Raw genomic sequence first — 27,321 nt, forward strand, 5'->3', positions numbered from 1 at the left:
TTTTCTGCAGTTTGGGCAGAACATAACCTGGAGCATTCATGCTTTCCAGTCTGAAGCATCTGGTTATGCAGTTGATTTGGCCAGATTATAGAACTGAAATTAAATTGTAATTACTTCCATAAAACAGTACTGGTGCCCTTGAAGAGGCCCTCCTCCCACTTGGCCAGTGAGCCCCATACCTGTGTCTCTTTCTTGAGCCTCTTGTCTCTTATACTTCCTCTGCACTGACCCTGTCTGCTCGGAGGCTCTATGTTTTTCACTTGTGTAAAGTGAAATCTGTGGTGTTCCCTTTACAACACTGAGTCTTATTCTCAAGTTCCCATGCTTTCAACTTTGGAACTATCCTGTCAACTTTGGAACTCAACCTCTCTCCTTAAATCTTTGGAACTATATTTGACCCATTCTTAATTTTTACCTCCATAACTAATAATTAATGCCATCCAATTATTTGATTTTTATTCTTTGCAAGTGATTCTTAGATTCTTAACCTTTCTTACTCATTTACCCTACCGCAGACTGAATTCCTTTACACAGACTCCAGCCTTAGACACCTCACTGCTCAGCGAAGTTCTCTAATCGGTCTAGCACGCAACTGGATATACACTCGATCAGAAAATAAGCTTTATCAGTTCCTCCCTTTTTAAAGAGAAGAGTGTAGTGGTCTGTATCTGTTTTTCACAGATACAAACTCCTTTTCCTGGTATTCAGTGTTCAGTGTTTAGTGCTTTGATTTTGCCCGTTGATCCTTGCGCCCCTGCCTTCCTGCATCCCCTCAAGCCTGCAGTGTCTTCACCGCCTGGTGCCGCCTGGTGCTGCCTGCCGCTGCCTGCCGCTCCTGTTCCTCCTCCTCCCCGAGCCCATCTCCTGTTCTTTCCAGCCCCATCTCAAGTTCTTTCTCCTCCATGAAGGTCCTAGACTAGTACATTCACAGTGATTTTATTTGTACGTTTCCACATTCCTGTAATACTTGTAACCTGGCTTACAACTTCGCTTTTGATTGCACTGGAGTCTGTGGTGTTCTCATCTCCTTTCTTTATGGAGCAATAACCTCAGCTCTCTAGCACCTGTTTGTGTCCTGAACAGTATCTAATGTAGTACTCACTTCCTGGTACTTAACAAGTTATTTGTAATTTGAAAGGAAATTATGATCTTCCCAAGTACAAATATCTCCCCCTTCACATTACAGATCTGTTCCTCAACAATAGAGTAAAAATAACTTAAATTTTTCTATTTGTTATATTTTAAATATATATAGGGAAAGTAAAGGGATCATCTTTGACAAATTATAATAAGTTATCTGATTTATTGTTTGGCCTGATTTAGCTTTGCTTGCTTTTTAAATTTAGGTTTCCTTAAATTAAGGTACTCTGACAACATTTCATCTGAAGATAAAAAAGAAATGCCAATATGTTACAACTGTAACTCAGTTATAATATCTATAGCGAGAATCTTGAATTTTCCTCTACTAATTTTATAACATAGTGAAAACTTAAAAGATTGTGAATTTTGATAATTAAAATGTGGTGAACTATAGACTTCTAAACGCTGTGTTTTGATTTCCCACTTGGGTTTCTATTTGACTCTTCTACTCATGTTCATTCATTCAGTAAAGGTTTGTTGAGCCACTGCTCTGAGTTGGTTGTTGTCTTAGATAACAGGGCAACAGCAGAGAATGAAAAAGATACATTCTTGACTTCATGGAGCTTTCATTTATAGTGGGCCACAAGCTCACTCTATACCATCCTCAATTATATTAATCAGGGATTGCCACATCCTTTCTTAAAGGACCACGTAGTAAGTATTTTAGGTTTTCTGGGCCAGAGCCAAAGTGACGAATGTTATGTAGGTATTTATATAAGAATTTATCATTTAACCTTTGTAAAATGTAAAAACTGTTCTTAACCTTGGGCGCATACAAAAACACAGGCGGAGGCTAGAATTTGGCTGTGGACTGCCAACCCCTGATTTAGATTAAGCAATGTGTAGCCATACTTGACATTTCATTTATCTCATTTAACCTTTTTCTAATTAATCATTGAGATCCGTTTACTTTTTTTTTTCCTTCTCAGATGTGTCATCTCTGCTCTTCCTCACTTGTGTCCTAGACTCTGTCATTACTTCAGCAGTCACACGATCCAGCCCTAGGGTCTGGACCGGGGTCTCTTCAGCAAAGTGGTCAAGCTTATCCAACCTTTGATGCATAGGGAATGAATTTCCTCTGTGACAATTCATTTTACCTCTGGACTACATTGACTTTTACAAGGAATTGCAAAGTGCTTTTTTACAGATTTCTCACACTGCTTAAGCTTGTACCCCTTGGGGATCTACAGAACTAATGTAATCCTTTTCCCACATGACATTTCTTTTCACTCATTCCTTTAGCTGTATCTTAGGGGCTTGGCTGTGTCTTACTTTGCTCTTCTCAGAATGAGCTTTAGCTTCTATTACTTCAAAGTGTGTCAGCTGGAATTGAACATTCTGTTGCAGTGCGGTTCATTCTGCAAACTGACTGTTCATTTAACAAGTGTTTACCGAGAGTGCATACTGGGTGCCAGGTACCGTTCTCAGTGCTGAGGATGCAGCAGTGAGCAGCTTGACAAAAATCTCTGCCCTCCTTGAGCCTACGCTTTGGTAGAAAGAGACAGACAATAAATACAACGTACAAGAAAATTATATTGTTTGTAGAAGATAAGTGCAGTAGAGAAAAATTAAGCAGGGGAAATTAGGGGATGGGGCAAGTTCACTGAGGAGGTGGTTTTTGAGTGAAACTTCGGAGAGGGTGAGCAAGGAGTGAATCAGGTAAGTGGAACAGCCAGTGTAAAGGCTATGAGGCAGGAGTATGCCTGGCAAGTTTGAAGAAGAGCAGGGAGGCTGCTGTGGCTGGAGCAGAGTAAGCAAGAGACGAGGGACAGGAGATGAGGTCGAGAAATAGCAGGGAGCTAAATGGTGTAGGCCCTGGTAGCCATGACGAGGACTTTGGCTTTAACTCGGTTTGAGAAGGAACCATTAGAGGATATTGAGCGGGGGGATAATGTGATCTGACTTGTATCCCAAGAGGATCAGTCTGGCTGCTGTGGTGGAAATAGACTTGAGGCGGTGCAAATGTTGTACTAATTCAGGCAGGAGGGAAGGTGGCGTGGATCAGCGTAGGGTGAGGACTGGCTGGATTCTAGATGTTCTGAAGAGTAACCCAACAGGGTTTTCTGGCGGGTCAGTGTTGGGGAGTATTAATTACCTTTCTTATTTCAAGTACTCTTCTGTTTAGGAGCACAAAATTGCGATGGAAATTCAGAATGGATGTAGCACTGTGATGATTTATACTGAGTCACTGTTGACTAAAACTCCTAAGTTTTGGGGGAAAAAAAGCACGTGTTAATGTTCAAATATCTCTTTTAATTTATGATTGTGTGGATGGTTTTTGGTGCCAAGTGAAAAATCTTACTTTTGTTTGTAGGAGATTTTATTTTGCTAGATTGGACTCATTGTTCTAAATAGTAAGAACTAGAAGAGCCCTTAGTCTGTTACCCAGGGTAATAGCTTCTCTGTCAACTTTATATAAATCTGCGCATCTCACAAGCATGTCTTCTGTATCTTCCAAAACCTTAATGGATTGTTGAGCAAGGTAGAACCTAAGGCAGACCGCTGAAACCTCTCTCTAGGCTGATTGTGGCTTTATAATTTGACACTCTCCAGTCAAAATTGGTTATAACCCATGCAACTTGAGATCTAGCCTGTATATTTCCTTTACATCCATAAAGATGGCATGAGATGTTGTTAGCTACATTGCTGGGATTACATACAAATACATACACAGCATCTATAAGAATGATCTGACCTATCAGTGTAGAACCCACCATATCATTGATGAGAGAGGCAGACAGAGACAGAGATAGGTGTGCACCTGATACACTTGTTCCCAATGAACTCACAGTGCTTGCTTTAAAGATAAACAGTATATTGCAGAAACTTTCTTTTCTTCAGTGCTCACCAACTATATTTTTATAGGACATTTGAGACCCTTATCCAGGATTGTTGCCAGGCTACAATTTGCAGAACTGGTTTTCTGTGCCCATTTTGAAGATCAGGGTTCTGCCCATCTGACCTCTCTCCTGTTTTCCATGATCCCGAACATCAGCGGCAAGTTTGCTGATCTCATTTGTCCCTGTGGGTTTAGAAACTTCTGCCAGTTGGGCTGTGTCATGCCCACCCCGACCCCCACCTTAATCTGCTCTATTCAGCATTACCTGAATTCATTGCGACTCTTGAGGAACCCTGGGATCTATAGTGTGTCCATACTGTTAAACTAAATGACACTGGCCTGGCTTTCTAGAACCCCCTTCTGTTTGCGCCTACAGCAGTGATTTCTGTCAAAGTGTTATCTCCATATCTCTGTGGCCCACACAATCTCTCCTTCTGTATTGCAAAATGTAACATTAATTATGCACTGAAATACATTGTTCCCCTTTTGTTGGGTGGGTTTTGTCTCCCCTGACTTCCTCTTTTTTGAAACTATGTATTATACTATTTTAACAGCTTTCAAATGCTTTATACAATGTCCTGCCAGGTATCCTATTAAGTATTCACTAAAAATAGGCTTGTTTATTGTATTCTTTATTGTAGTTGAAGATGCCCATACTGAAACGCTTAAGGGAAACAGCAAACAGACAGTTTGGAGGGGCTATTTGGTATGTTATTTTAATTTTGTTTTTACACTAGGCTGGAATGCAAGTCTGAGTAATAAAGCTGTTTTACTTTAAGAAGCTTTTTAATGTTTACTTTTTCTCTAAGGCTAGCTTGCTTGTATTAATGAATGTCTATTTAAGTAATCTTAATTCTTCCTTTGAGGCTTGTATAATACAATAGATCTTTGCTAGTTTTCTCAGCTGTACGATTTCACCAGCCTTATGATGTGGAAAATGAGTTGTGTTTCCCCCTCTTGTTTTAGACAACAGATAAAGAAGTCCCTGGGCTAGTGCTGATGCAAGACTTGGCTTTCCTGAGCGGGTTTCCACCAACATTCAAGGAAACAAACCAGCTAAGAACGAAATTGCCAGAAAATCTTTCTTCTAAAATAAAACTGGTAAGAGCCTAGAAAATAGAACAGCCAGTATAAAACATCTCATTTAATGCATCACTCTTCTCTTGTAGTTCATTTCATTCAAAGGAGAGTTGACGGTCATAAGAACCAAAGAGCGTTTCTATTCTGCCACAATATGTTGTCCTGAAGATGCCCCTTTGTTTATAGGAAATCCTCACTCCTTACTCCTTTTTATTTTTAAATTGATTTGCGAGAGAGAGAGTGAGAGAGAGCATCGATTGGTTCCACTTATTCATGTGTTCATGCATTCATTGGTTGCTTCTTGACCGGGAATCGAACCCACAACCTTGGTGTATTGGGACGATACTTAACCAACTGAGCTGTGTGGCCAGGGCGTCACTCCTTATTCTTAATTTGGGTAAAATTATAAAAGTCTTATTTTGTTTGCTGGTTTCCTAGATAGAAGCAGGGTCATTTGTTTAATAAATGAGCTTCTACCAAGTGTCAGGTGCTGTTATACCTGCTGGAATATTGCAGTGGACAAAAAGACAAAGACCCTGATGGCACTTACAGTGTAAGGAAACGGAAGCATGGAAGGAGGAGATGGGGACATCACACGTGTAGCATCTTCACAGGCGCACCCCGCCCCCCCAACCCTGCGTATTTATTGAGAGCTTTCACTCAAAGGGAGCGGCCTTTAGATATTTGGAACATTTGATAATGTGAAACTTCCATTCATTAATAGCTAGTTGAGCCATTAATGTATTTAGGATTTCAACTTATGAACTCCTCATGCTTGACCAGTGATGCCATTTGTTAGAGTTGACTTTGGAGGGTGACCTGTGACATGCCTTTTCCTTAGCATATTGTTTTCAGAGCCATTTACCTAGTTGATTTAGGGCACAGTTCATGTGGGTATACTTTCCATTTGACCTATGTCAGGATGCCTGCTGTCTGTCCTGATTGATGTGGCTCAGTTGGTTGAGTGTCGTCTTGTAAGGCAAAAGGTTGCCAGTTCAATTCCTGGTCAGAGCACATGCCTGGGTTGTGGGTTTGGTCCTTGGGTGGGCGTGTACAAGAGGCTACTGATTGATGTTTCTTTCTCACATTGATGTTTCTCACCCTTTTTCTCTCTCCCTTCCCCTCTCCCTAAAAATTAATTAATTAAAAAAGTAAAAAGATGCCTGCTGCCTGTCAGAAACATGCCAGTTTTCAAACGTGGATATCTCTTCTCTTAGAAGAGGGCATAAAATTCTTGGCTCCAAATTTGTTAGGACCTGGTTTTCTTGATATTACAAAGAAATGTTCTTTAAATTTTGCCACTGTGTTTAGCTTACTGATATTTACTTCTTGTTCCTGCTGATATTATCAAACAATTTGGAGGTGAAGGATAGAGCGGGAGGTGCTGGTGAGGGAGAGCTGAGACTGGCAGAGTTCGTACATAGCACCTGTCTTAACCCTGTTTTTTATGTTCTTTCCCCCAACTTGTTTCTTTTTCCCCACATTGCAGTTTTAAGATACATTGTATTAGCTTTGTAAATGATGATAATATGAATGATATTTATGTTTTTTCTTTTTTTAATATTTTCCCCCATAACTTTTTCTATGGTACCTGGAAATATGGTAGTGCCCAGCTAGATTAGGGTTAATTATTTCTTAATTGGCAGCTATTTGAAAATAGATATTATAATCCTCATTCCCCTGAGTTATTTTTACTACTGATTTGGGCAGATAAAACCATAGGTTAACATTGATTTCAGCCATGTTTATTTGGCTTCTTGACTTCCTAGCTGTTGGTTCTAGGTACATTTGTACTTTTGATTGTCAGCCTGAATTCCTTAGGCAAAAACAATGACATTCTTGATTCTATTTCTGTAAGTCCAACTCTCATAAATTTTTAAAGGAAAGAAGTTTCATGACCCTTCTCCATTCTCCACTCAGGTTTGACTAGCCACGTGTCTCTGGTCAACCCTTTATCAAACTCTTTTCGGGTGGTGTGGAGCGGTGTATGCAGGTAGAGGTAAGGGCGGGGGTAGTCACCTGAATTGGACGAGGAGTACCAGTAGTCCCTGTGCATGATGATACCACCTTCCACTGTTCATTTGCCCATTTGGAGATTTGTTGGGATTCTCAGACTCGTCTTTGTGGAGGCCAGACCTCTTCAGAGGGCCCAGTTAATTACCCATAATGTTCATGGCAAGTCGTTTTCAGGATGTCAACACCTGTGATCAGCTTCAGGGATGAGGACTTTTGGAGGCTAGAGAGAAAATGAGAACAAGGAAGAACAGAAGGTCTGCGTCAGCACTGGAGCACAATGCTCCAAATGACTCTTTCTTTAGTTTCTACTTCCTAGTGTTATTATGAGTGCTCTGAGAATGAAGTTTCCCATCACTGGGTTTCCATGTAGGGAGTGCTTATTGGATGTCTGCTGGGTGCCAGGGACTGTGCTAAGGGTAACTGAGTGAATAAAAGCACTTAAATAATTTGTGGGTGTGATCACCTCTAAATGTGTTTATAGATAGAAAGTGCTGTGGGAACACCTGGGCTTGAGGTGCACTGGGGGCAAGAAGGCTTTGCAGAATTGGAAGCGTTTTGCCTGGGCCCTGAACAGAGCAGCCATTCTCTTAGCAGAGAAGGGAGTAGGAAAGACCATTCCCAAAAGAGAGAACAGCCTCAGCAAAGGACTGGAGGCTTGCGCATTAGTGGTGTTTGCAGAAAATCGGGACAGCTGTTCCTGGAGGCCAGAGCCCAGGCAGGGTTTTGCTGGCGTTCAGATTGGGACCGACTAGACTGAGGTCAGACTGAGGAAGGCCTGCTGGTAAAGAGCCTGGACTTTATTTTGCAGGCAGGGAGCATCTTTAGGAGGTGGAGGATCCCTTTCTAAGAAACACAACAGGGGAAGTGTAGCAGATAAGAGATTAGACAAGAGGAGTTTGGAGGCAGGAAAACCACTGCTGCCCCAACCCAGGAAGCCATTTGGGTTCAGCAAGTGCTTTGTCAGGGGTGCAGTGATGAGAATGGTTCCAGAAACATCTGAGAGAGCCCCTCAACATGACCTTGTGACTTCTTAATAGCTGAGGGAGAGGGAAGGAAAAATGAAAGAGGAAGTGGGTGTTTCTAGAGAAGATGGGAAGGATGGCATTGACCACACTCAGTGTCAGTGGGAGAAGAGGGTTTTTAGGAAGGAAACGCAGAGCTCGGTGTGGTGTGTTTCGTAGGAGGTGCCTTGTGGCACATGGGAGGAAAGGACCGTTAGGCCTTGGACCTGAACCGCTGAACCGTTTTGCCCTCCCAGGCTCCTCCGGGAGGCCTTTGCCATTCAGAGCTCTCCTCTGCCCCAGAGACTCCTCACTGGGCTGCAGGTGTCTCAGGACAGGTACTGCCCGTTCATCTTTGTACCCCTAGTGATGACTGTGCAGCCTGGCATTCAGGGGGCCACTCAAGAAAGGCCTGTCGAAGAATGAGCATGAAGAAAGGCTGTGACTAAACACACCCAACACACACAATGTCCCGGAATAGAACCGGGATGGGTTCAGCAGTACTATTATCCACAGGAAGCACTGCAGGTTTATGGTACCACGGTTGTATTCATACAACATTATTTTGCCTTTATCCTGTTTAGAGCAAAACCAGAATCCTTACCCCCATACCCCCAGAAGGTGGGACTTGAAATTGGTTTCATTTGTAAGATAATAGATTTGAATTCATAAAAGTGTGGCTCTGGATTGTATAATCTTATAAATCAGTCTTATTTGTTAAAGGCTTTCTAGTTTGAGATACCTTGAAGTGAATTCTTTTTATGACCTGATTAATTACTCCTGTGATGCAAACAATTTACCTTTTGAGAAATCAGATTGTCTATTGGTCTTTATTTTCAGCTCACTCTAAATCATTCTGTGTTCTTAGACATTTTCACTTGCGGTGTTTTTTTTTATTTGTTTTTCTTTCTTCTTTAGTATGCTAGAGAAGGTAGAAAATCTCCCCAAAGTTCTCTAGTGCATTCTCACATTTAGTTTAATTCTTTGATAGTGGTTGTCGAGCAGGTGTGCAAAGAAGTGGAGGACATGGGTCTGTCCTCAAGCTATATAATCTCTTGATGGAGGCAGTACATTTGCATATTAAGTGTTTAAGTAACATAACAAGACAGCATAGAATTAGGTGTGGAAAAGGGTAGTATAAACTTGGAGTTGGCATTTAGACACAGGAGAGGTCTGTGTGGATCATAGACGGGGGACATTTTCAAAGAGAACAAGGCTGCAAGGGATCCTTGAAGGCTGACCCAGTTGTTTTGTTTCATCAGGAAGGACAGTGTGGGCAGAGTGGCAACAACATATTGTCCTGCCTGGACCTGCCCTCTTAGGCCTCTCTGTTCAGGGCATGTTCAAGGTCATAATAAATTGCAGTAATACTGCACTAATGCGCCTTCTTTTAGTGACTTCCTTGCAACTGTTGTAGGTACTTGCTCACTTAATGCATGGCACCCTTTCTTTTGGTTTTATTCCTAAAATAAAAACTTAGGTGGATTAAACAACTAACTCTGGAACTAATTTAGGTTTTAGTAAAGCAGCAGGACGTATTAAGACCTAGTAGGTCTGAGTTGCCACATTGCTAGAAAGAGTTGATACGTTTTTCGGTTGTGTTAGCTGGCATATTTTTTCCCTAACCAGTACCGAACATCTTGAAATGTCAGTGGCTTAAAAATAGTAAAGCTTTATCTCCCAATCATGCCAACATGTCCCATCCTGGTGGGTCTATAGGGACTAGGTAGGTGTCTAGTTGTTCTCTCTTTGAGAAGCTTATGATTTTAAGAATTTAGGTAAACTTATAATTTCAGGTAAGAAGCCATATATGGAGGCAGTTGTCCACAGCTGCCCAAACTAAGAACTCCAGACTTTGGCCCTCATTACAACCCCGTTTCTTTACTACCTCACGTCTCTTTATGGGAAAGCCATTCAGGTGTCCAGGATTGGGGAGCCACCTAGTGGCTAGCATAGGATATTTTCTCCCTACCTGCAATACTCAAAACTCAGTTGATTATGGTGGCAGAAAATCTTTTTCATACACAAATATCCCCTTATGTTCTTTACTTTTCACCTCTCTCCCAGTTATTGTATACTTACCTTAGGAAAGCATCTGTGAAATTTGAAAATAGTTTTCCGGGATAAAAGCAGTCTGTAAGAAGAGATTGAGATAAGGATATTTTTTCCCAAAATTTTTAAAATTAAATACGGAAGTACTATGTTTATTCTAGAATAGTGAGTTTTACATTCCAGGGATCCCTCAGAGCTGCTGTGGGGGCCACGGTGGGAGGTAGAGAAGGAGCAGGGGAGGCTGGGGTAGATAGAGATACTGTAGGTTCCCGGATGGAATATTCGCCCTGCGTGGCCTGCATCCCGTCTGCCCCACGCACTGAGGCAGGCTGGTGACAGCAGTAAGAGCCGACCTTCCGTGAGTGCTTAGTAGATGCCAGGCACTGCCAAGGTGAAAGAAATAATTAGTTAGGAACACAAAACACATGCAGGCACGTACACACACATGCACCCACACACCATTTCTGCAAAGTTAATGGCCTATGTAATGCAATGAAAAGGTGAAAAGATATAAATAAAATTCAAACTCTAACCTCCGGTTTTTGGGCCTACATAAAGTCAGGAACCTTTTGAAAGATGAGCTAAGTACAGTCATGTCACAAATACAAGAGCTTAGTCTGAGCCTATAATCCTTTGTGTTTGCTTCTGTTCTATGAATTAAAAAAGAGCTAGTTCAGCAGAAGGATTTTGCTGTCCTTGACTAGTGGTGTTCAGTCCTCTCTCTGCCTTTTCTAGTTCTGAAAGGCCTTTTTCATGGGAAATTGTATGATACAGGCTTAGAACATGGAACAGACCAAGGATGGTGTGGACTTGGGTAGAGGTGGGGAAACCGGTTTATAAAATGTGTTGATGCTTATGACACTTCCTTCTAGATTTATAATTACTTCGAACGCTTTGCCCCCAAATGTGTTTTTGGAAGCACGTCAGTCAGCTCTGCCCAAGACACTCATTGTAGATGTGGGGCATAAAAACCATTTGGATGCCCTGCTGGCAGACATTCTCCCCACCAGTTCAAGTGAGGCTGCATGCAGGGCTTTCCCCTGGTGTGAGCAGACCAGTAATGTTCTACACATAGGTCACAAACTGGTGGGTTTTTTTGCAATGTATGACAATCAAAAATTTGAGCCAGCATTGAAAATTGGGAGATTTCTATTGAATGTAAATTGCAATTAAATTTTTTAAAAGATTTTATTTATTTATTTTTAGAGAGAGGGGAAGGTAAGGAGAAAGAGAGGGAGGGAAACATCAATGTGTGGTTGCCTCTCGCACGCGCCCCACTGGGGACCTGGCCCGCAACCCAGGCATGTGCCCTGACTGGGAGTCTAACCAGCGACCCTTTGGTTCGCAGGCTGGCACTCAATCCACTGAGCCACACCAGCCAGGGCTTAAATTTTTTTTAATTAAAAGGAAAAAAAAAAAAAGGAAAGGAGGAGATTCCATGTAACACTGAAGGATTCTGGCCTGTCAGGAGATCTGGTAGCACTGGTGGCATTGAATAGTGGGCTGCAGCTTTCAGGTGGGGCCTGAGATGTCCTGTTTGCCATAACCCCTGCCACCCCTTCTTGTTTTTAATTCCTGGTTTGTTCCATTCATTTGGGGGAAATGCCCTGTTTAGGTTTTCTTTGTTTGATGATACTGGCTTACTATTTTCTGTGTGTGTGTGTGTAAATGAAACTTTTAATCTTTAAATATTTATAATATGTATTTAGGTGTATACTATATATAATCCATGCTTATAGTCTGTATTATACATATGCTTAAAGTTTAAAGATCAAACTGGGAATTTCAAGGTGTCTCTTCTTTAGGGCTCAGTTTTTCCACCAGCAACCCTGTTGTTATCTTACAGTTGCAGCTGTATTCAGAGGCCAGTGTAGCACTTCTAAAATTGAACAACCCCAAAGATTTCCAAGAACTTAGTAAGCAGACCAAGAAGAACATGACTATTGATGGGAAAGAACTGGCCATAAGTCCTGCGTATTTATTATGGGATCTGAGTGCCATCAGCCAGGTAAGGGATTCCAAGACTCTTTTAAAACCTTAACCTGTTTAGGTTGTTAAAGATTTATAAATCACCATGTTTGAAGAAGGAAGGGGACTTGATTGGAACTTTTCTACTTTTCCAGTCATTGCTATTGGTTAATATTAACTTGAGTGACCTAGAAATAGATCGAAGAACGTTTTCTAAAAAGTGTGTTAAAGAAATGTGTTATAACTGTGCTGAGTGTTTCACAGTTTTTGTAATGTTCAAAACTAAGACTGGGCCTTTTTTTCCTTTTTTATTGAATTTATTGGGGTGATACTGGTTAACAAAATTATACAGGTTTCAGGTGCACATCACCTATATACTGTATTGTGTTTTTATGACCCCAAGTGAAGTCTCCTTCTATTACCATTATGGTATCCTTCCTACACCCTCCTCTACGTCCCCCACCCTCTCTCCAGGCAGTCCCCACACTGCTGTCTGTATCCGTGAGTTTTTCTCTTTTTTTTTCTTTTCAATCTCTCTACCCGCAAGCCCTCCCTGACCATGCCTCTGATAGCTGTCAGCCTGCTCTCTGTGCATCTCTATTTTGCTTGATAGTTCATTTTGTTCATTAGATTCCACATATGAGTGAAATCATATGGTACCTGTCTCGCTCTGACTGGTGTATAAGACTGGGTCTTTAAAAGTCCTCCAGAGCACCCTGAGGACAGAGAGGTCAGGGGGAGAGACAGAGGAGGAGGTATGACTGAAGGCGTATTTTACATCTTCGTGCACCGAATGTTTTTCTCAGTCTAAGCAGGATGAAGATGTTTCTGCCAGCCGTTTTGAAGATAATGAAGAACTGAGATACTCACTGAGATCTATCGAGAGGCATGCGCCATGGGTTCGGAATATTTTCATTGTCACTAATGGGCAGATTCCATCCTGGCTGAACCTTGATAATCCTCGAGTGACAATAGTTACACACCAGGTAAGTGACTTCCCATATATCACAAGGCCGTGGGGTTTTTTTCAGTCTTTTGCTGTTCTTTTACTTTTTCAGAATATCATTCCCTTCACCCTCCTCACCTCCATTTCTACCTTCCTGCAGCGCTTCCATTTGCCTTCCTTCCTTCCTTCCTTCCTTCCAAAAACAAAAATGAAACAAAAAAACACTCATCCACCCTCTTTCTCTCGTTTTTTTTCTTTTTTCTGGTTTAAAGGATGTTTTTCAAAATTTGAGCCACTTGCCTACCTTTAGTTCACCAGCTATTGAAAGTCACATTCATCGCATCAAAGGACTGTCCCAGAAGTTTATTTACCTGAATGATGATGTCATGTTTGGGAAGGATGTTTGGCCAGATGATTTTTATAGTCACTCCAAAGGTCAGAAGGTGAGTGGCTGAGAGGAAGCGATGCCTAGGTTGGAAGTCACTTGGAAGTTATCAGCGGGACAGTAAGAATCAATATATTTATAGCCGTGTATCCAGATTTGATCAGATAAACATTGCGAGTGCTAAGCTCAGGAGAGTTAACAATTTGGGAGAAAGAAAACTACTTCCTAGTAGTTTTTCGCTTGCCTACATTCTCAGACACCCAGAACCCACTCTTTTTTTCTTTGACCTGCTACATTTTCTACTGTGCCATGGCCAGTGCAGCTCAGCTGGTTAGAGCATCGTCCCATAATCTGAAAGGTCATGGGTTCGATTCCCATTCAGGACACATCCCTGGGTTGCGGCTTTGATCCAGGGCACATACAAGAAGCAACAGATCAGTGTTTCTCTTTCACATCGATGTTTCTCTCCCTTCCTTCCCCTCTCTCTAAAACTAATGAGCATTTCCTTTGCCAGTGTGGCTTAGTTGGTTGGAGCGCCATCCTGTAACCAAAAGGGTGTGGGTTCAATTTCCAGTCAGGGCATAGGCCTGGGTTGCATGTTCAATTCCCCATCCAGGTGCATATGGAAGGCAACCAATGGATATTTCCCTCTACTATCAGTGTTTCTCTCTCTCCCTTCCTCTTGCTCTAAAAGCAATGGAAACATGTTCTTGGGCGAAGATTAAAAAAAAATAAAATTAATAAGCATGTCCTCAGGTGAGGAGTTAAATAAATAAGCTTTCTACTACAACAGCAGAAAAATTAAAATCACTATGAAACACAAAACCATGGTTACAATGTCCACAAATGTCTGACACAGAAAGTTAGCTCATTTTTCTGCTTAAAGACGAGGATGGAGTTTTATCAAAGCTGGTCTCATTCTGGCTTTGAGAGGCAGGATGGAGAAGGGGTTATGCGCACAGACCCAGGAGCCAACTGTCTAGGACGGTCTTGGGCAATGGCCTGACCTTTGTGTTTTCTGTCTGCCTAGTGCAGAAAATAGGAATACCCTTGTAGCATTGTTAGAAGGATTCATTGGTAAGCTGGAGACTTATCACCATAAGCTTATGATAGAACCTTGCAATCGTAAGTGCTAAATGCACAAAGCTACTTTTTCTGCTGCTGTTTATGCCACCCAAGTGTGCTCATTGTCCTGCGCCACTGTTCAGTGGCCTCCCCTGTGTTAGCTTGTGGTGCTGCAGAGTTGAGCTGTGGCTTGACAGGGGAGACACACAAAATCGGTGACCTGTACAGTGATTTCCACGCTGGTGGGTGTGCCCTGGGTGCTGAGCAGTGGGAACACAGGAGGTTGAAATCAGACAGCAATAGGGAAGAATTCCCTATTCATCTGAATTCAGATGAACTGTGAAGAACAAGTAGAAGTTAGATTCCAAACAGATTAAATGTGCAACAGCATACAGACTTCAAAAGGGGAGCATATTTTTAAAAGTGATTTTAGTTTAAAAAGTCACCATGAACCATTATAACTCATCATGAAAGCAGGTGCACTCACAACTCAGATTGCTGAGCTGGTTAACTTGTCACAGAACCTTCTGCTTGCAGAGGAGGATGTTCAGAGTTCATCTGCTCTTTTTTTTCAGCCACGATACAAGATTATGCACAAATACACTCAGGAGTTAACGACAGTTGTCACAGAAAAGCAGTGACTCATGTGGTGTACTTTCCACCTACTTTGGCATGCATTTGTGCTTCCATTTAAGTCTGACGTCTTGTATCATTTCAGGATATATTATAAGACCATGATGTGCGAAACTAATCTACGAGCTGAGTCCTTGACTGCTTTCCTTGCGTAGTGAACAGAGTAGATGTGCTCAGTAAGAATTATCGAAAGAGCAGAACTTGCAAAATGGCTCCAGGTGCAGCCAAACTTAAAGCAAAATATGCCACATGGATGCAGTCCGCCTGTAGAAAACACTTATCTTTTCTAGAGGCTCAATTTTTTTTTTAAGAAATTCTGATTTGAGAGGAAAAATTGTCAGAAACGGCTTTATATTCTCTCTGGTTTTTTCACAGGTTTATTTGACATGGCCTGTGCCAAACTGTGCTGAGGGCTGCCCGGGCTCCTGGATTAAGGACGGCTATTGTGACAAGGCTTGTAATAACTCGGCCTGTGATTGGGACGGTGGTGATTGCTCTGGTAAGGGCATGTTCAAATATAACTTGCTTCTGTTTATGGAAGTTTTTCATTCCTATTCATTATTGAACATGTCCAGTGAATTCAATATTTTCACATATTAAAATAACCAATCATCCACAGACTCATTGCAGGTGATGCTAGTGTCCTTCTGTGACCCAGTTTATTCATATTTTCCATTGTGGAGGGCATTTTCCCACCTTGGCCCTGCACTTGAAAATATGAAAACCTGGGACTACCTTTAATTATGTGAGCTCCAGAGCAAGGACAACTGTAACTGGTTTTTATAGGAACTCATGGCTGCTGGCTTCCAGCAGCAAATGTCGGTAGGTGGGTGAGTGACAAAGAGATGCAAAAGAAATATATGTCTTTTCTCCTCAGCATCTCTTCTCTTTTTCGTACATGCTTATATTTGGGTTTGTTGATAACAAGTTTTTTACTTTTATTTATTGCCTTTCAGTTGATAAAGAATTTAAATTTATGAAACATTATCCATTATCCACCTCAATTTCTTAGTCACCTAAGAAAGAGAGTGTATGCACAGATAGCATCGCTGTATTCCATATGAGGAAACAGATTTGGAAAAGTGTTGATTATTGGAGGAAAGAAAACTTCAAGTTGTGTTTCACTCAGATCTGTCAGAAGCACTTTTGAAAAATAGAAGCAGCTACAGGGAGAGAACACAGATGTGCAGAGTGGATCTGTGAGGTCCAGGGAACTCAGCCTCTCCTAGGACATTCACGTTGGATAATGAGGTCAGCGCCCCTATTAGGACATGTTTTGGGCAGTTCTGACAGTAACAGCATTTTCCCTGTTCCTCCCTCTGTACCGACATGTGCCCCCTTGACAAAGCTGGAGGCCTGCACTTCCAGGTTGTACAGCCAGTAAGTGCCCGGTGCACTGTCTGGTGATGTCCCCTTTTCAGTTTATTTTCTTCTAAAGCTACATGAACTGTTCTACTTAGGAACGGAGTGAACCCTTTCTGACTGAAACTCATGCATCGATCTTGAAAACACTGTGAAGAAATAAGGAGCTGCCTTCCCCCCCACCCCGCCCCCCCAGATTATAAGCACAGCGAGATTCTGTTGTCCTTCCTCTACAGGTAACAGTGCAGGGAGTCGCTATGGTGCAGGAGGCGGGGGAACGGGCAGTATTGGAGTTGGACAGCCCTGGCAATTCGGAGGAGGAATAAACAGCATCTCTTACTGTAATCAAGGATGTGCGAACTCCTGGCTCGCTGATAAGTTCTGTGACCAAGCCTGCAATGTCTTGGCCTGTGGATTTGATGCTGGTGACTGTGGGCAAGGTATATTTATTGTCATAAATATATATTAAGGATAAGGGGATAAAACTCCTTGGCCAGTAGAGAGGGTTTGGGCTCAATGTTGTTATTTAAAGTAATTATTCTCTGTGTTTCCCTTTGCCAGCCTTGCATGCAAACTAGCTGTAGATTAAAAGTAAGAGGACACAGATCTTTAAAAAACAGTAAATTCTAAAATTGCTTCTTTTCCTTTATTACTCCAGTCTTCTTTTTTTTTTTTTTTAAACTAAGCTTATTTACCTTCATTGAAAGTACAAGAGATGATGGCTTAATTTGAAAATAATAAAAGACCAATAATTTATTAATGAAAGATAGTTTGAATACTGGAGCTTGTTGATAGCTTATTAACAGGGGTCCTTTCGGCAGAAAGTTGTATTTTTTCAAATGGACAAAAAGATGGAAGTTGATGATTGGAATTTGTCATCAAGAATCTTGCCACATCTCGGTAGTGAGTCAGACTCAGCAAGCCGTCCATGTTGATGATTGACGGCTTCGCATAGCCAGACGATCCCAGTTTGTACCAGTAGTTCTTCTGTAGAATTTATGATTATTTTGAAACCCATTTAAAATCATTGTGAGGAAGTGAAAACTCAGATCTGAAGAATTAAAGGAAAAGAGGAGGAAATGGCTAGTGTTTAAAAAGTCATGTTTGTGTTTTTTCTCTCTAGATCATTTTCATGAATTATATAAAGTAACTCTTCTCCCAAACCAGACTCACTATGTTATTCCAAAAGGTGAATGCCTGCCTTATTTCAGCTTTGCAGAAATAGCCAAAAGGGGAATTGAAGGTGCCTATAGTGACAACCCAATAATTCGACATGCTTCTATAGCCAATAAGTGGAAAACCATCCACCTCATAATGCACAGTGGAATGAATGCAACTACATTATATTTTAATCTCACACTTCAAAGTAAAAATGACAAAGAGTTCAAAATCCAGATAGCAGTCGAGGTTGACACAAGAGAGGAACCGAAACTGAATTCTACTACCCAGAGGTCCTACCAAACTTTGGTTAGCCCCATAACACTTCTTCCAGAGGTGGAAATCCCATTTGAGGATATTCCCGAAGAAAAACGCTCCCCGAAGATAAAGAGACATGATGTTAACACAACAGGGCGATCCCAAGAGGAGGTGAAAGTCCCCCTGGTAAATATTTCACTCCTTCCAAAAGAGACCCAGTTGCGTCTCCAGAACTTGGATTTGCAACTAGAACGTGGAGACATCACTGTGAAAGGATACAACCTGTCCAAGTCAGCCTTGCTGAAATCGTTTCTGATACACTCACAGAATGCTGAAGTAAAAGTAAACCAAGCTGTCGTAACAGATGAAAGAAATGAGAATTTGGAGGCATCCCTGGCAAAACAGGTTCACAAAAGCACCTCGCCAAACAGCCTAGGAGCATCTGAAAGATTACAGAGGTCCGCTTTTCCAGCAGAGACAATAAAAGTGAATGGCCACCACCAGCATCCGACTCCACCGCCAGACTTGGAAACCAAAGCAAGATTTAGATCTGAAACTCACACCCCAAAAGTAGGAGGCAGAAGTATGTCAAAAGAAAAGCTCTCCTCTTCCATTGTTCCACTGGAAAGCCATGTGCTGAGAGAAAAGAAAATCATAGAGAAAGAACAAGAGAAAAACAGAATGGAAGACAATGCTAAAAGTCACTTACATGTTAATGAAGTAGTACCTGGAAGAAAACTACAACATTACACAGACAGTTACCTGGGGTTTTTACCATGGGAGAAAAAAAAATATTTCCAAGATCTTCTTGATGTAAGTTACACCTAGCCATATTCCTTCCCACGTTCTGTAAAAATAAATAACCTTGTAAGTGATAATAATATAATAATAGCTACCATTCATTCAGCACTTCCGTGCACCAGCCAGTGAGCTAAAAGCTTTTCTTACGTGGTTTCATTCAATTTTCTCAATAACCCTAACTATAAAAAGAGCTTATAATGGTTTCTACTATCATTTATCCCCATGTTACAGCTTAGAGAACAGCCTCAGTGTGAATGAGCAAGGGATTCAGCCAGGGGCATACCCTAAGTAAGATTTTAAGAAATGCTTTTGCATACATTGTACAACTCAGATCTGATATTTGTCCAGCTTTACTGATGACCAAAACCAAGGTCCAAAGACGCTCATTAGCTTCCCCAGTGTCACAACAGCATGTCAGCCTGAGCCAAGCCTCCAAGCCGGCAGGCTCTCCCTCCTGTACCATGGCCTCAACAGCGCTGGGGTGGCATTTGTCCCTCTCCTGAGTGCTGTCACTCTGCTGACTGTTGGGGAAGCCAAGATGATTAGAGCACAGTCGCTGCTTATGGAGACTCAAAGAGCAAGTTGGGAGACAGCATTCGTGGGCGAGTATATGGTCATGTGACAAGTGTCTCTGTTGAGGTGTAGGTAGGGAGTCCAAAGGGAAAATCCTTAACTCTGTGTAGAGTATCAGGGAAAGCATCCTTGAGGAAGTACCCTGTGAGCTGACCTTTGAAGGGTGGGTCAGAGTTGATAGGCCAAGAAACATCCTGTGGTCTAGGCTGGATTGTGAACAAAGCACAGCCATGAGTGGCTGTCAGGCTGGAGGAAAATAGGATGAAGAGGGGAACTATGTCTCACTCCTGCCATTGTCTTCAGGAAGTATCTTGTCCCTGGCGCTGCAGGCATTGACTGATTGTTGAGTGACTGCAGGGTTCTTGTCTAGGTTTATTTCCTCACTGCCCTCCCCCTTTTTTAATTACAAAAGCACTAGAGGCTGATGGTAAAAATTGTAAGCAGTGCAACAAATGATAGAGTGAAAAAGAGAAAAGTCTCCCTCTCCTTCCTAATTGCCCTACTTGAGATCATTACTATTGTAGTTTGGCTGATGTCCTTTCGGTAATTTTGTGTAGATTTTGTAAACATGCAAACCATGTAGTTTATGATTTTGCAGCAGTGGAGTTGCACCATACTTCCACTGCTCTGCAGTTGCCTTTTGATTTCCTGGCGTGTGGGTGAACTGCCTGTGTCAATGCCATTGTCCTTTTTTTAACAGTTTTAAGTTATTTCCAATGTTTTTTAAGTACAAATAACGGTACAATAAATATTTTTGTACATGTATCTTACTCTTGAGGAAGTAATCCTCTCAGTAGAATTGCTAGCTTAAAGGGTCAGGTGCATAAAAATGTAAACATGTCCTCTGTAATGTTGTACCTCTTCATATTTCTACAAACAATATGTAAGACTGCTTGTTCCTCTGTAGGCTAACCAACACCAGTTACTGTCAATCTCTTTACATTTTTATCAGTTTGAGAAGCAAAAATATTTTATCTTCTGTGAAGTGGTCATGTTTGCCCATTCATTCAGTTTGCCTCTTACTGGTTCTGATAGGGTTCTTTGCATTTTATTATATTAATTCAATCATATGGTGAAACCAGTTCTGTATTCTCATCCTTGTGTCCAAAACTCAAGTACTTGCTCCTTTGACATCACCAGTAGAAATAACTTCATATGAAAAGTATTATCAAATTTATTTGTAAATAAATTTTCCAAATGTTGTATTGAATTGGCTGCGAAATCTCCTGCTTAATGACTAGTCCTTGAAAAATACCCTATAAATAGATCTTCACCACACAACTGTTGTTGTCAAGCCAGTGTTGGTGATACTTTCACCGAAATCTAGTTTTGTCCTGCTCTTAGGGTCCTCATTTTATTTGTTCCCCATGGACCATTAGTGACTGGTGATTACATTAGATAAAATGGCACCTTAATCTCTTGTTAACCAAAGTCAGATTGTGCACTAAACATAAGGCTGTGTTATGTGGAATTCTCTTTTCAGGAAGAAGAGTCATTGAAAACACAATTGGCATACTTTACTGACAGCAAACATACTGGCAGGCAACTAAAAGATACGTTTGCAGATTCCCTCCGATATGTAAACAAAATTCTAAATAGCAAGTTTGGATTCACATCTAGGAAAGTCCCTGCACACATGCCTCACATGATCGACCGAATAGTTATGCAAGAATTGCAAGATATGTAAGTCCGGGCTTGTGTTTGGGTTGCTTACATGTGCTCAGAGCCAGGGCTGCTTGAAATTTATATTTTGCTGTGCTAAATTTATGGCTCTAATATTTGATGACTAATATGTTGATGGTATCATCTAAAGTGGGAAGGAAAAAGATGTTAATTCTAAAAAGATGTTAAAAGATGTTAACAAACATCAGGTGCTATATGTGTTTTAAGTATCACGAGCTCATTATATGTTATATTTGTACAGGTTCCCTGAAGAATTTGACAAGACGTCATTTCACAAAGTGCGACACTCTGAGGATATGCAGTTTGCCTTTTCTTATTTTTACTACCTCATGAGTGCAGTTCAGCCACTGAATATCTCTCAAGTTTTTGATGAAGTTGATACTGACCAATCTGGTGTCTTATCTGACAGAGAAATCCGAACACTGGCTACCAGAATTCATGACCTGCCTTTAAGTTTGCAGGTGTTGTATTCTTTTTCCCCTAAACTTTACAGCATTTTTACATGAAACTTTTGACTTTGATACTTTCTTTTTTCCCCCTCCTTCATATTTCAATGTAGTGCAGGTAAAAGTAATTCTTAATAGTTAATGTAGGTGTTCACACGTAGACCGTTTTTCATGCCAGAATCAAAACCAAACTTGAAGTTCATATATTCTGAGATTCCTTTTTTAGGCTTGCAGTAGGGACTGCTCTTATATTGTCTGGAAAAGAGCCAGACCACATCTGCGTGTAAGGGTCTTGTGACAGGTTCACTCGGGGTGGCCGACTGCGTATCTCAGCCAGGCTTGTGGTGCTGCACAGTCCCCTCTGCCGTGGCTCCCTTCGGTAGTCCCAGGAGCAGGGAACTCACTAGTGGGGATGCAGGGTGACTTACTGCAGGCCATCCCGTCCGGTGATCTCTTGGACCATCTTGTGTAAAATGGTGTCTCACAGTCCAGGATGATCTACTTTGAAACAAAGATGAAATATTTGCGTTTGTATTGTCTCGTTCTGCTCTTTATAGGGTGTCTTGATCTTAAGAGTCATATAGTCAGACTTTTTTTGAATATAACATTTAAACAAATTTGGGAGATTTCTCTGTAGTTTTTATTTTTAAAGCCACAGTCATTACTTGTAATGTACATAAAAGGTTTGTCCTTTTGCTTTATTAGGATTTAACAGGTCTGGAACACATGTTAATAAATTGCTCAAAAATGCTTCCTGCTAACATCACTCAGCTAAGCAGCATTCCACCAACTCAGGAAGCATACTATGACCCCAATCTGGTAAGTGGCATTGGTTTTTATGTAAGAACAAAAAGTATGTCTTTATTGGATGTTATTTACACCATTTCTGTATGGAATTTCAAAAACTATGAGCAGGTTCTATGTATATATGTCTTTGGAGGAAAGAAGTAGCACAGATAATCCAGGATATTTTATATCTTGCCTTCAGAATATCTTCTTTCCTAACTAATGGATTTTAAGCTAGTATTGGGATTAGTTGCTTACATTCTGTAAACAGACTCCTGTTCACTAAGGATGGCAGAAGATAGCCCCAAAGTATTTTTGTTAGTTTGGGACAACCATCCAAATGTTAAATGTTAACGAAGGGACTATTCATCAAGTAGAATGCCATCTTTCATGAAAGCTAAATTGCTTTGATGCTGGCACTTTCTTGATCTGACCAGTAGGGGGTGTGGGTGATTCACACACAATGATATTGGAATGCCACTTGGTTGAAATGATGGTAAGGCTGTTGGTTGTAAGATGCATCTCAGTTTCAGAGAAGTGAAGAAGAATGCACATTTAGAATTGATGGAACAAGGGTATAATATAGCTGTTAATGTGATGCTTACAATTAATATTTACTGCTGTATGGAAAAATGTTTACAAAATAAAATTAGGTTGCAGGGGGGAATAGGTGGTACCATATGCAGAATATGATTTAAACTATGGAGAACTCCCAAATACCTTCACATATATGCACATGAAACTATACTGCAAAAAGTAATAGAAATGACAAAAGATTAAATCATAGGTGGTTTTTAATTTCCATTTTTCATACTGGTATTTTCCATATTTAATGAGTAGCTTTTGGTTTCATAATCAGAATAAAATCTTATTTAAAAAATTTTACCATCTTGCAAATGTTCAAGCCATATATAAGTAATTTATACTCAACTACAGATAAGACATTTGTAAATTAATATAGAGAAGAATAAGACGGTTAGAGAAGTTTCCTGAAAGAAGGAAATCGTTCATTGAGCAATCATGGTGCACGCCAGGGACTGCGTCCCTCACTCCTGTTCTCAGAGAGCCCATGAGGGCTTGCTCATGAGGAGACACAGTGTGACGAGCAGCAGCTCTTGGTGAGACAGGCAGCACAGGAGCAATCGGAACATGTAGGCAAACTGTAGGGTTGCCAATTAGGCGTTGGTTAGTTTAGCATGTGATATGGGTTGGTATACAGATATGTACCACCTAAAACTTTATTTACAAAAATAGGCAATTAGCCTCCAGGCCATAGTATACCAGTTTGATTTTTAAAAATATTCTTGATTACTGAGTGTTTTGGTACCTTCTTAAATTCTGCACCCAAGCTGAATACTTTACTTGCCTAACCATAGTTTTGGCCCTATTGAAATGTCTGTCTTTTCTCACAGCCACCCGTCACTAAAAGTCTAGTAACTAACTGTAAACCAGTAACTGATAAAATCCACAAAGCATATAAGGACAAAAACAAATATAGGTAAGTAGACATACAATTTTCTATTTGTTTAGTATAAGAATAGTTAATTTAAGAGTCTGGTATTCTCATAGCTTCACAGTAGTTTATTAAGCATTCTTTTAGAATTTATGTGACATTGTTTTCTTTTATAAAATTGGAAGATTAACTCATTCTGAGGATTCTGAGTCTGTTAAAATTTCACAAAATGTTTTTCTTATGGAAAATCTGTTTGTCGTATCCACATAAAATGTTTACACTCTTTAAATGTTTGATAATTAGGTTTGAAATCATGGGAGAAGAAGAAATTGCTTTTAAAATGATTCGTACCAATGTTTCTCATGTGGTTGGCCAATTGGATGACATAAGAAAAAACCCCAGGTACTGCTCTTTTTTTTTTTTTAATTAACTCTTTTGTCAGTTTTTTAAAAATATGTATTTTATTGAATTTATTGGGATTACATTGGTTAATAAAATTGTATAGGTTTCAAGTGTGCAATTCTATAATACATCATCTGTATATTTTATTGTGTGTTTACCACCCAAAGTCTAGTCTTTTTCCATCACCATTTATCCCTCTTTTACCCTCTTCTACCTGACCCCACTTTTTTTCCTTTTGGGAATCACCATACTGTTATCTGGGTCTATGAGGGGTTTTTTTTGTTTGTTGGTTTGGTTTTGGTTTGGTTTTGGTTTGGTTTGGTTTGGTTTGGTTTGCTTAATGCCTCAATCTATTTAACCCCGCAACTACACTCCCCTCTGACAGCTTTTAGTTTGTTCTCGCCTTATAACCCAGTGATTCCACTTCTGGTAACATATCAGAAGAAACCCAAAACACTAAATCAAAGAATATATGCACCCCTATGTTTATTGTAGCACCACTTAGAATCAGCCAAGATTTAGAAGCAGCCTAAGTACCCATCCGTAGGTGAGTCAATAAAAAAGCTATGGTACATTTACACAATGGAATACTATGCAGCCATGAAAAAGAAGGAAATCTTACCTTTTGCCACAGCACAGATGGACCTAGAGTATTATGCTAAGTGAAATAAGCCAGTCAGAGAAAGACAATAAACTAATTTTTAGAGCACTTCAGGTTTAGCAAAGTTGAGAAAGTACAGAGAATTCCCATAACTTTAAAAATTATCGTTAGTTATGTAAATAAACATGAAAAAATGGCAGCAGCACTAGAGAGAAGGGAGTGACTCATTTCTGTCTGGAGCAGATGGAAATGCCTGATAGTGGAGTTAGCTTTTGAAGTAAGAGACAGAGTTGTGAGTTGAGAAATTCAAATTTCCCCAATTGCCTCCAAATGTTCTTTATAGCTGTTGTTTGTTTTTAATCTAGAATCCAGTCAAGGCCTGTGCATTGTATTTGATTGACATATCTCTAGTATCCTTAAATTTAGAGTAGTTCCCAAGTTCAGAGAATAGATAGGATAATGAACTTTCACATACTCATGACTCATTTTCAGTAAGTAATTCATGGTTGGTCTTGTTTCATCTAAACACACCCACTCCTTCATCACTTCCTAATTATTTTTATGTCAGTCTCAGACATTGTATTGTTTTATCTGTAAATCTTTTAATAAATTTCTGTAAATTATAAGGACTCTTAAAATCACCACAATACCATTATTTATTTCTTAATATGATAAACTATCTGGTCAGTTTCTGCATTTCTCCAATTGTCTTTTATAAGCATTTATGTGTTTTTTAAGTTTGTATATTTGAAGTAGTATTAAGCAAATTCATTGCAATTAAGTCTATAGGTTTCTACTCAATCTCTTTTTAAATCATTTAATTTTGCGCGTGTGTGTATATATATGAAGAAATCCATATATGTTATATATATGTATTACACACACACACACACACACACACACACACGGATTTCCTACACTTTGGACTTCTCTGATTGTATCCCAGTTAACATGTGGCTATATCTCTGTATTTCCTGTAAGTTGGTAGTTGGATATGAGGTCTTTATTAGATTTAAGTTTGCAGGGGTTTTTTGTTTTTTGGGTGTTTGGTTTTAACAAGTGTACTCCAAAAGCAGTGATATCCTTACCTACTGTTTTAATGAACCCTCAATTTAGTGACTTTTGCCTTGAAGGCAAAACAGCAGGGAAACACCACTGTAATCTGCTTTTTGCCAGAGCTCTAACATCTTGCAGTTTGGTTGGAGAAATATTAAGAAATCATCAAACCCATAGAATCTGTATCTATAAGGCTATCTGAATTATCTACATACTTTTAGTTCAGAGAACTTGGTTTTAGGTACTCAGTAACTTTTTCCCCTCTTTTATTTTTCTTCCAGATTCTATTTCTAGAGGGAAGAGAAGGGAAGGGAGGGAGAAAGAGAAGGAAAGAAACACCAATGTGTGGTTGCTTCTCATGTGCCCCCAACTGGGGACCTGGCCTGCAACCCCAGGGCATATTGCCCTGACTGGGAATTGAACCGGCAACCCTTTGGTTCGCAGGCCGACACTCAGTCCATTGAGCCACACCAGCCAGGGCTAGTTTTTTCCCTTCTTACTAACAAAGTGACCGAGTGGTAAACTACATTTATTGAACAATTCATTGGAGACATGCTTAATGGAAATCATTAATTTATTCCAAAGCTGGAAGGCCCCTTCCAAGATTATCTTTACTGGTTCTCTTTTATAGGTGAGGAATATTCAAAGAAAAGTTTTGTAGAACATTACTGTCCCAGGGAATCATTTCAGTAAGTGTAACATCTTGGGACATAAGTCCATTTAAAATATATTTGGAATCTACATTAATCCACATTTTCTTGTTTTGTGAGGTCAGGATTATCCTATGATAACCAGTAACACTTGGTCTCTGTTATTTTCAGGAAGTTTGTTTGCTTGAATGACAACATTGACCATAATCATAAAGATGCCCAGACAGTGAAAGCTGTTCTCAGGGACTTCTACGAATCCATGTTCCCTGTACCATCCCAGTTTGAGCTGCCCAGAGAGTATAGAAACCGTTTTCTTCATATGCACGAGCTTCAGGAATGGTAAGTGCTTGTGGTTCATATACGTGTGTTTGTTTTTTGTTTCAAAGTGATGAAATTGGTTCATTGTGTTGTTTTCTTTATCATTTCATTGTAAAATATACTTATAGTTTTTATTGAGTTCATCGTTGAAATATAATTTTTATTGAGCTCACTGGCTGAGCATGTCTGCTGAGCCTTATTCATTGTCATCGCTACCATCAGAGGAGCTACCCTGCTTCTCGAACACCTGCTATATGGCAGACACTGTGCTGGGCAATATGTTTACTCTTTACATTTAAAGGTACCATTATTGCCATGTAACAGATGAGAACACAGTAACATAGGCTGAGTGATTTGCTCAAGGTGAAGTAGCAGATGCGTGGCAAATCCAGCCTGTTTTCCCAATCCCCGGACATTCTACTCTATTTCAAAGCTGCTTTATAATGTTTCCTTTATCTTTTATTTTACTACCATTTCCAACACTTAAAGATAATTTTATCTTTTAATTTAGGAATATTTATGACCCCTTACCTGCCCTGTCCCCAACCCATGCCCTGGAGTAGGAATACAAAGTCACAGAGGTGTCAACCAGAGGGTTTTGGAGCAATAAAGGAGAGATTGTGAAGGGTTGTATGTGAATTTGACTTTT

The 27,321-nt window shown here is 40.3% G+C and overlaps 1 protein-coding gene across 2 annotated transcripts in view; it reads left to right on the forward strand.

Moving 5' to 3' along the window:
- Window positions 1-27,321, forward strand: part of GNPTAB (N-acetylglucosamine-1-phosphate transferase subunits alpha and beta) — a 61,274-nt gene that overhangs the window by 27,205 nt on the left and 6,748 nt on the right. For both annotated transcript variants that reach the window (XM_054574627.1, XM_054574628.1), the window contains 14 exons: window positions 4,621-4,685; window positions 4,946-5,080; window positions 11,975-12,136; window positions 12,903-13,082; window positions 13,315-13,485; window positions 15,501-15,624; window positions 16,724-16,927; window positions 17,611-18,716; window positions 20,761-20,960; window positions 21,202-21,421; window positions 22,112-22,225; window positions 23,605-23,690; window positions 23,949-24,047; window positions 26,526-26,693. In XM_054574627.1, coding sequence (XP_054430602.1) covers window positions 4,621-4,685; window positions 4,946-5,080; window positions 11,975-12,136; window positions 12,903-13,082; window positions 13,315-13,485; window positions 15,501-15,624; window positions 16,724-16,927; window positions 17,611-18,716; window positions 20,761-20,960; window positions 21,202-21,421; window positions 22,112-22,225; window positions 23,605-23,690; window positions 23,949-24,047; window positions 26,526-26,693 — 3,034 coding nt within the window. The remainder of the gene's footprint in view (window positions 1-4,620; window positions 4,686-4,945; window positions 5,081-11,974; window positions 12,137-12,902; window positions 13,083-13,314; window positions 13,486-15,500; window positions 15,625-16,723; window positions 16,928-17,610; window positions 18,717-20,760; window positions 20,961-21,201; window positions 21,422-22,111; window positions 22,226-23,604; window positions 23,691-23,948; window positions 24,048-26,525; window positions 26,694-27,321) is intronic.

Source organism: Pteronotus mesoamericanus, unplaced genomic scaffold, assembly GCF_021234165.1.
Source record: "Pteronotus mesoamericanus isolate MK-2021 breed Mesoamerican mustached bat unplaced genomic scaffold, CSHL_Meso_final contig_263, whole genome shotgun sequence".
Taxonomy (NCBI): Eukaryota; Metazoa; Chordata; class Mammalia; order Chiroptera; family Mormoopidae; genus Pteronotus; species Pteronotus mesoamericanus.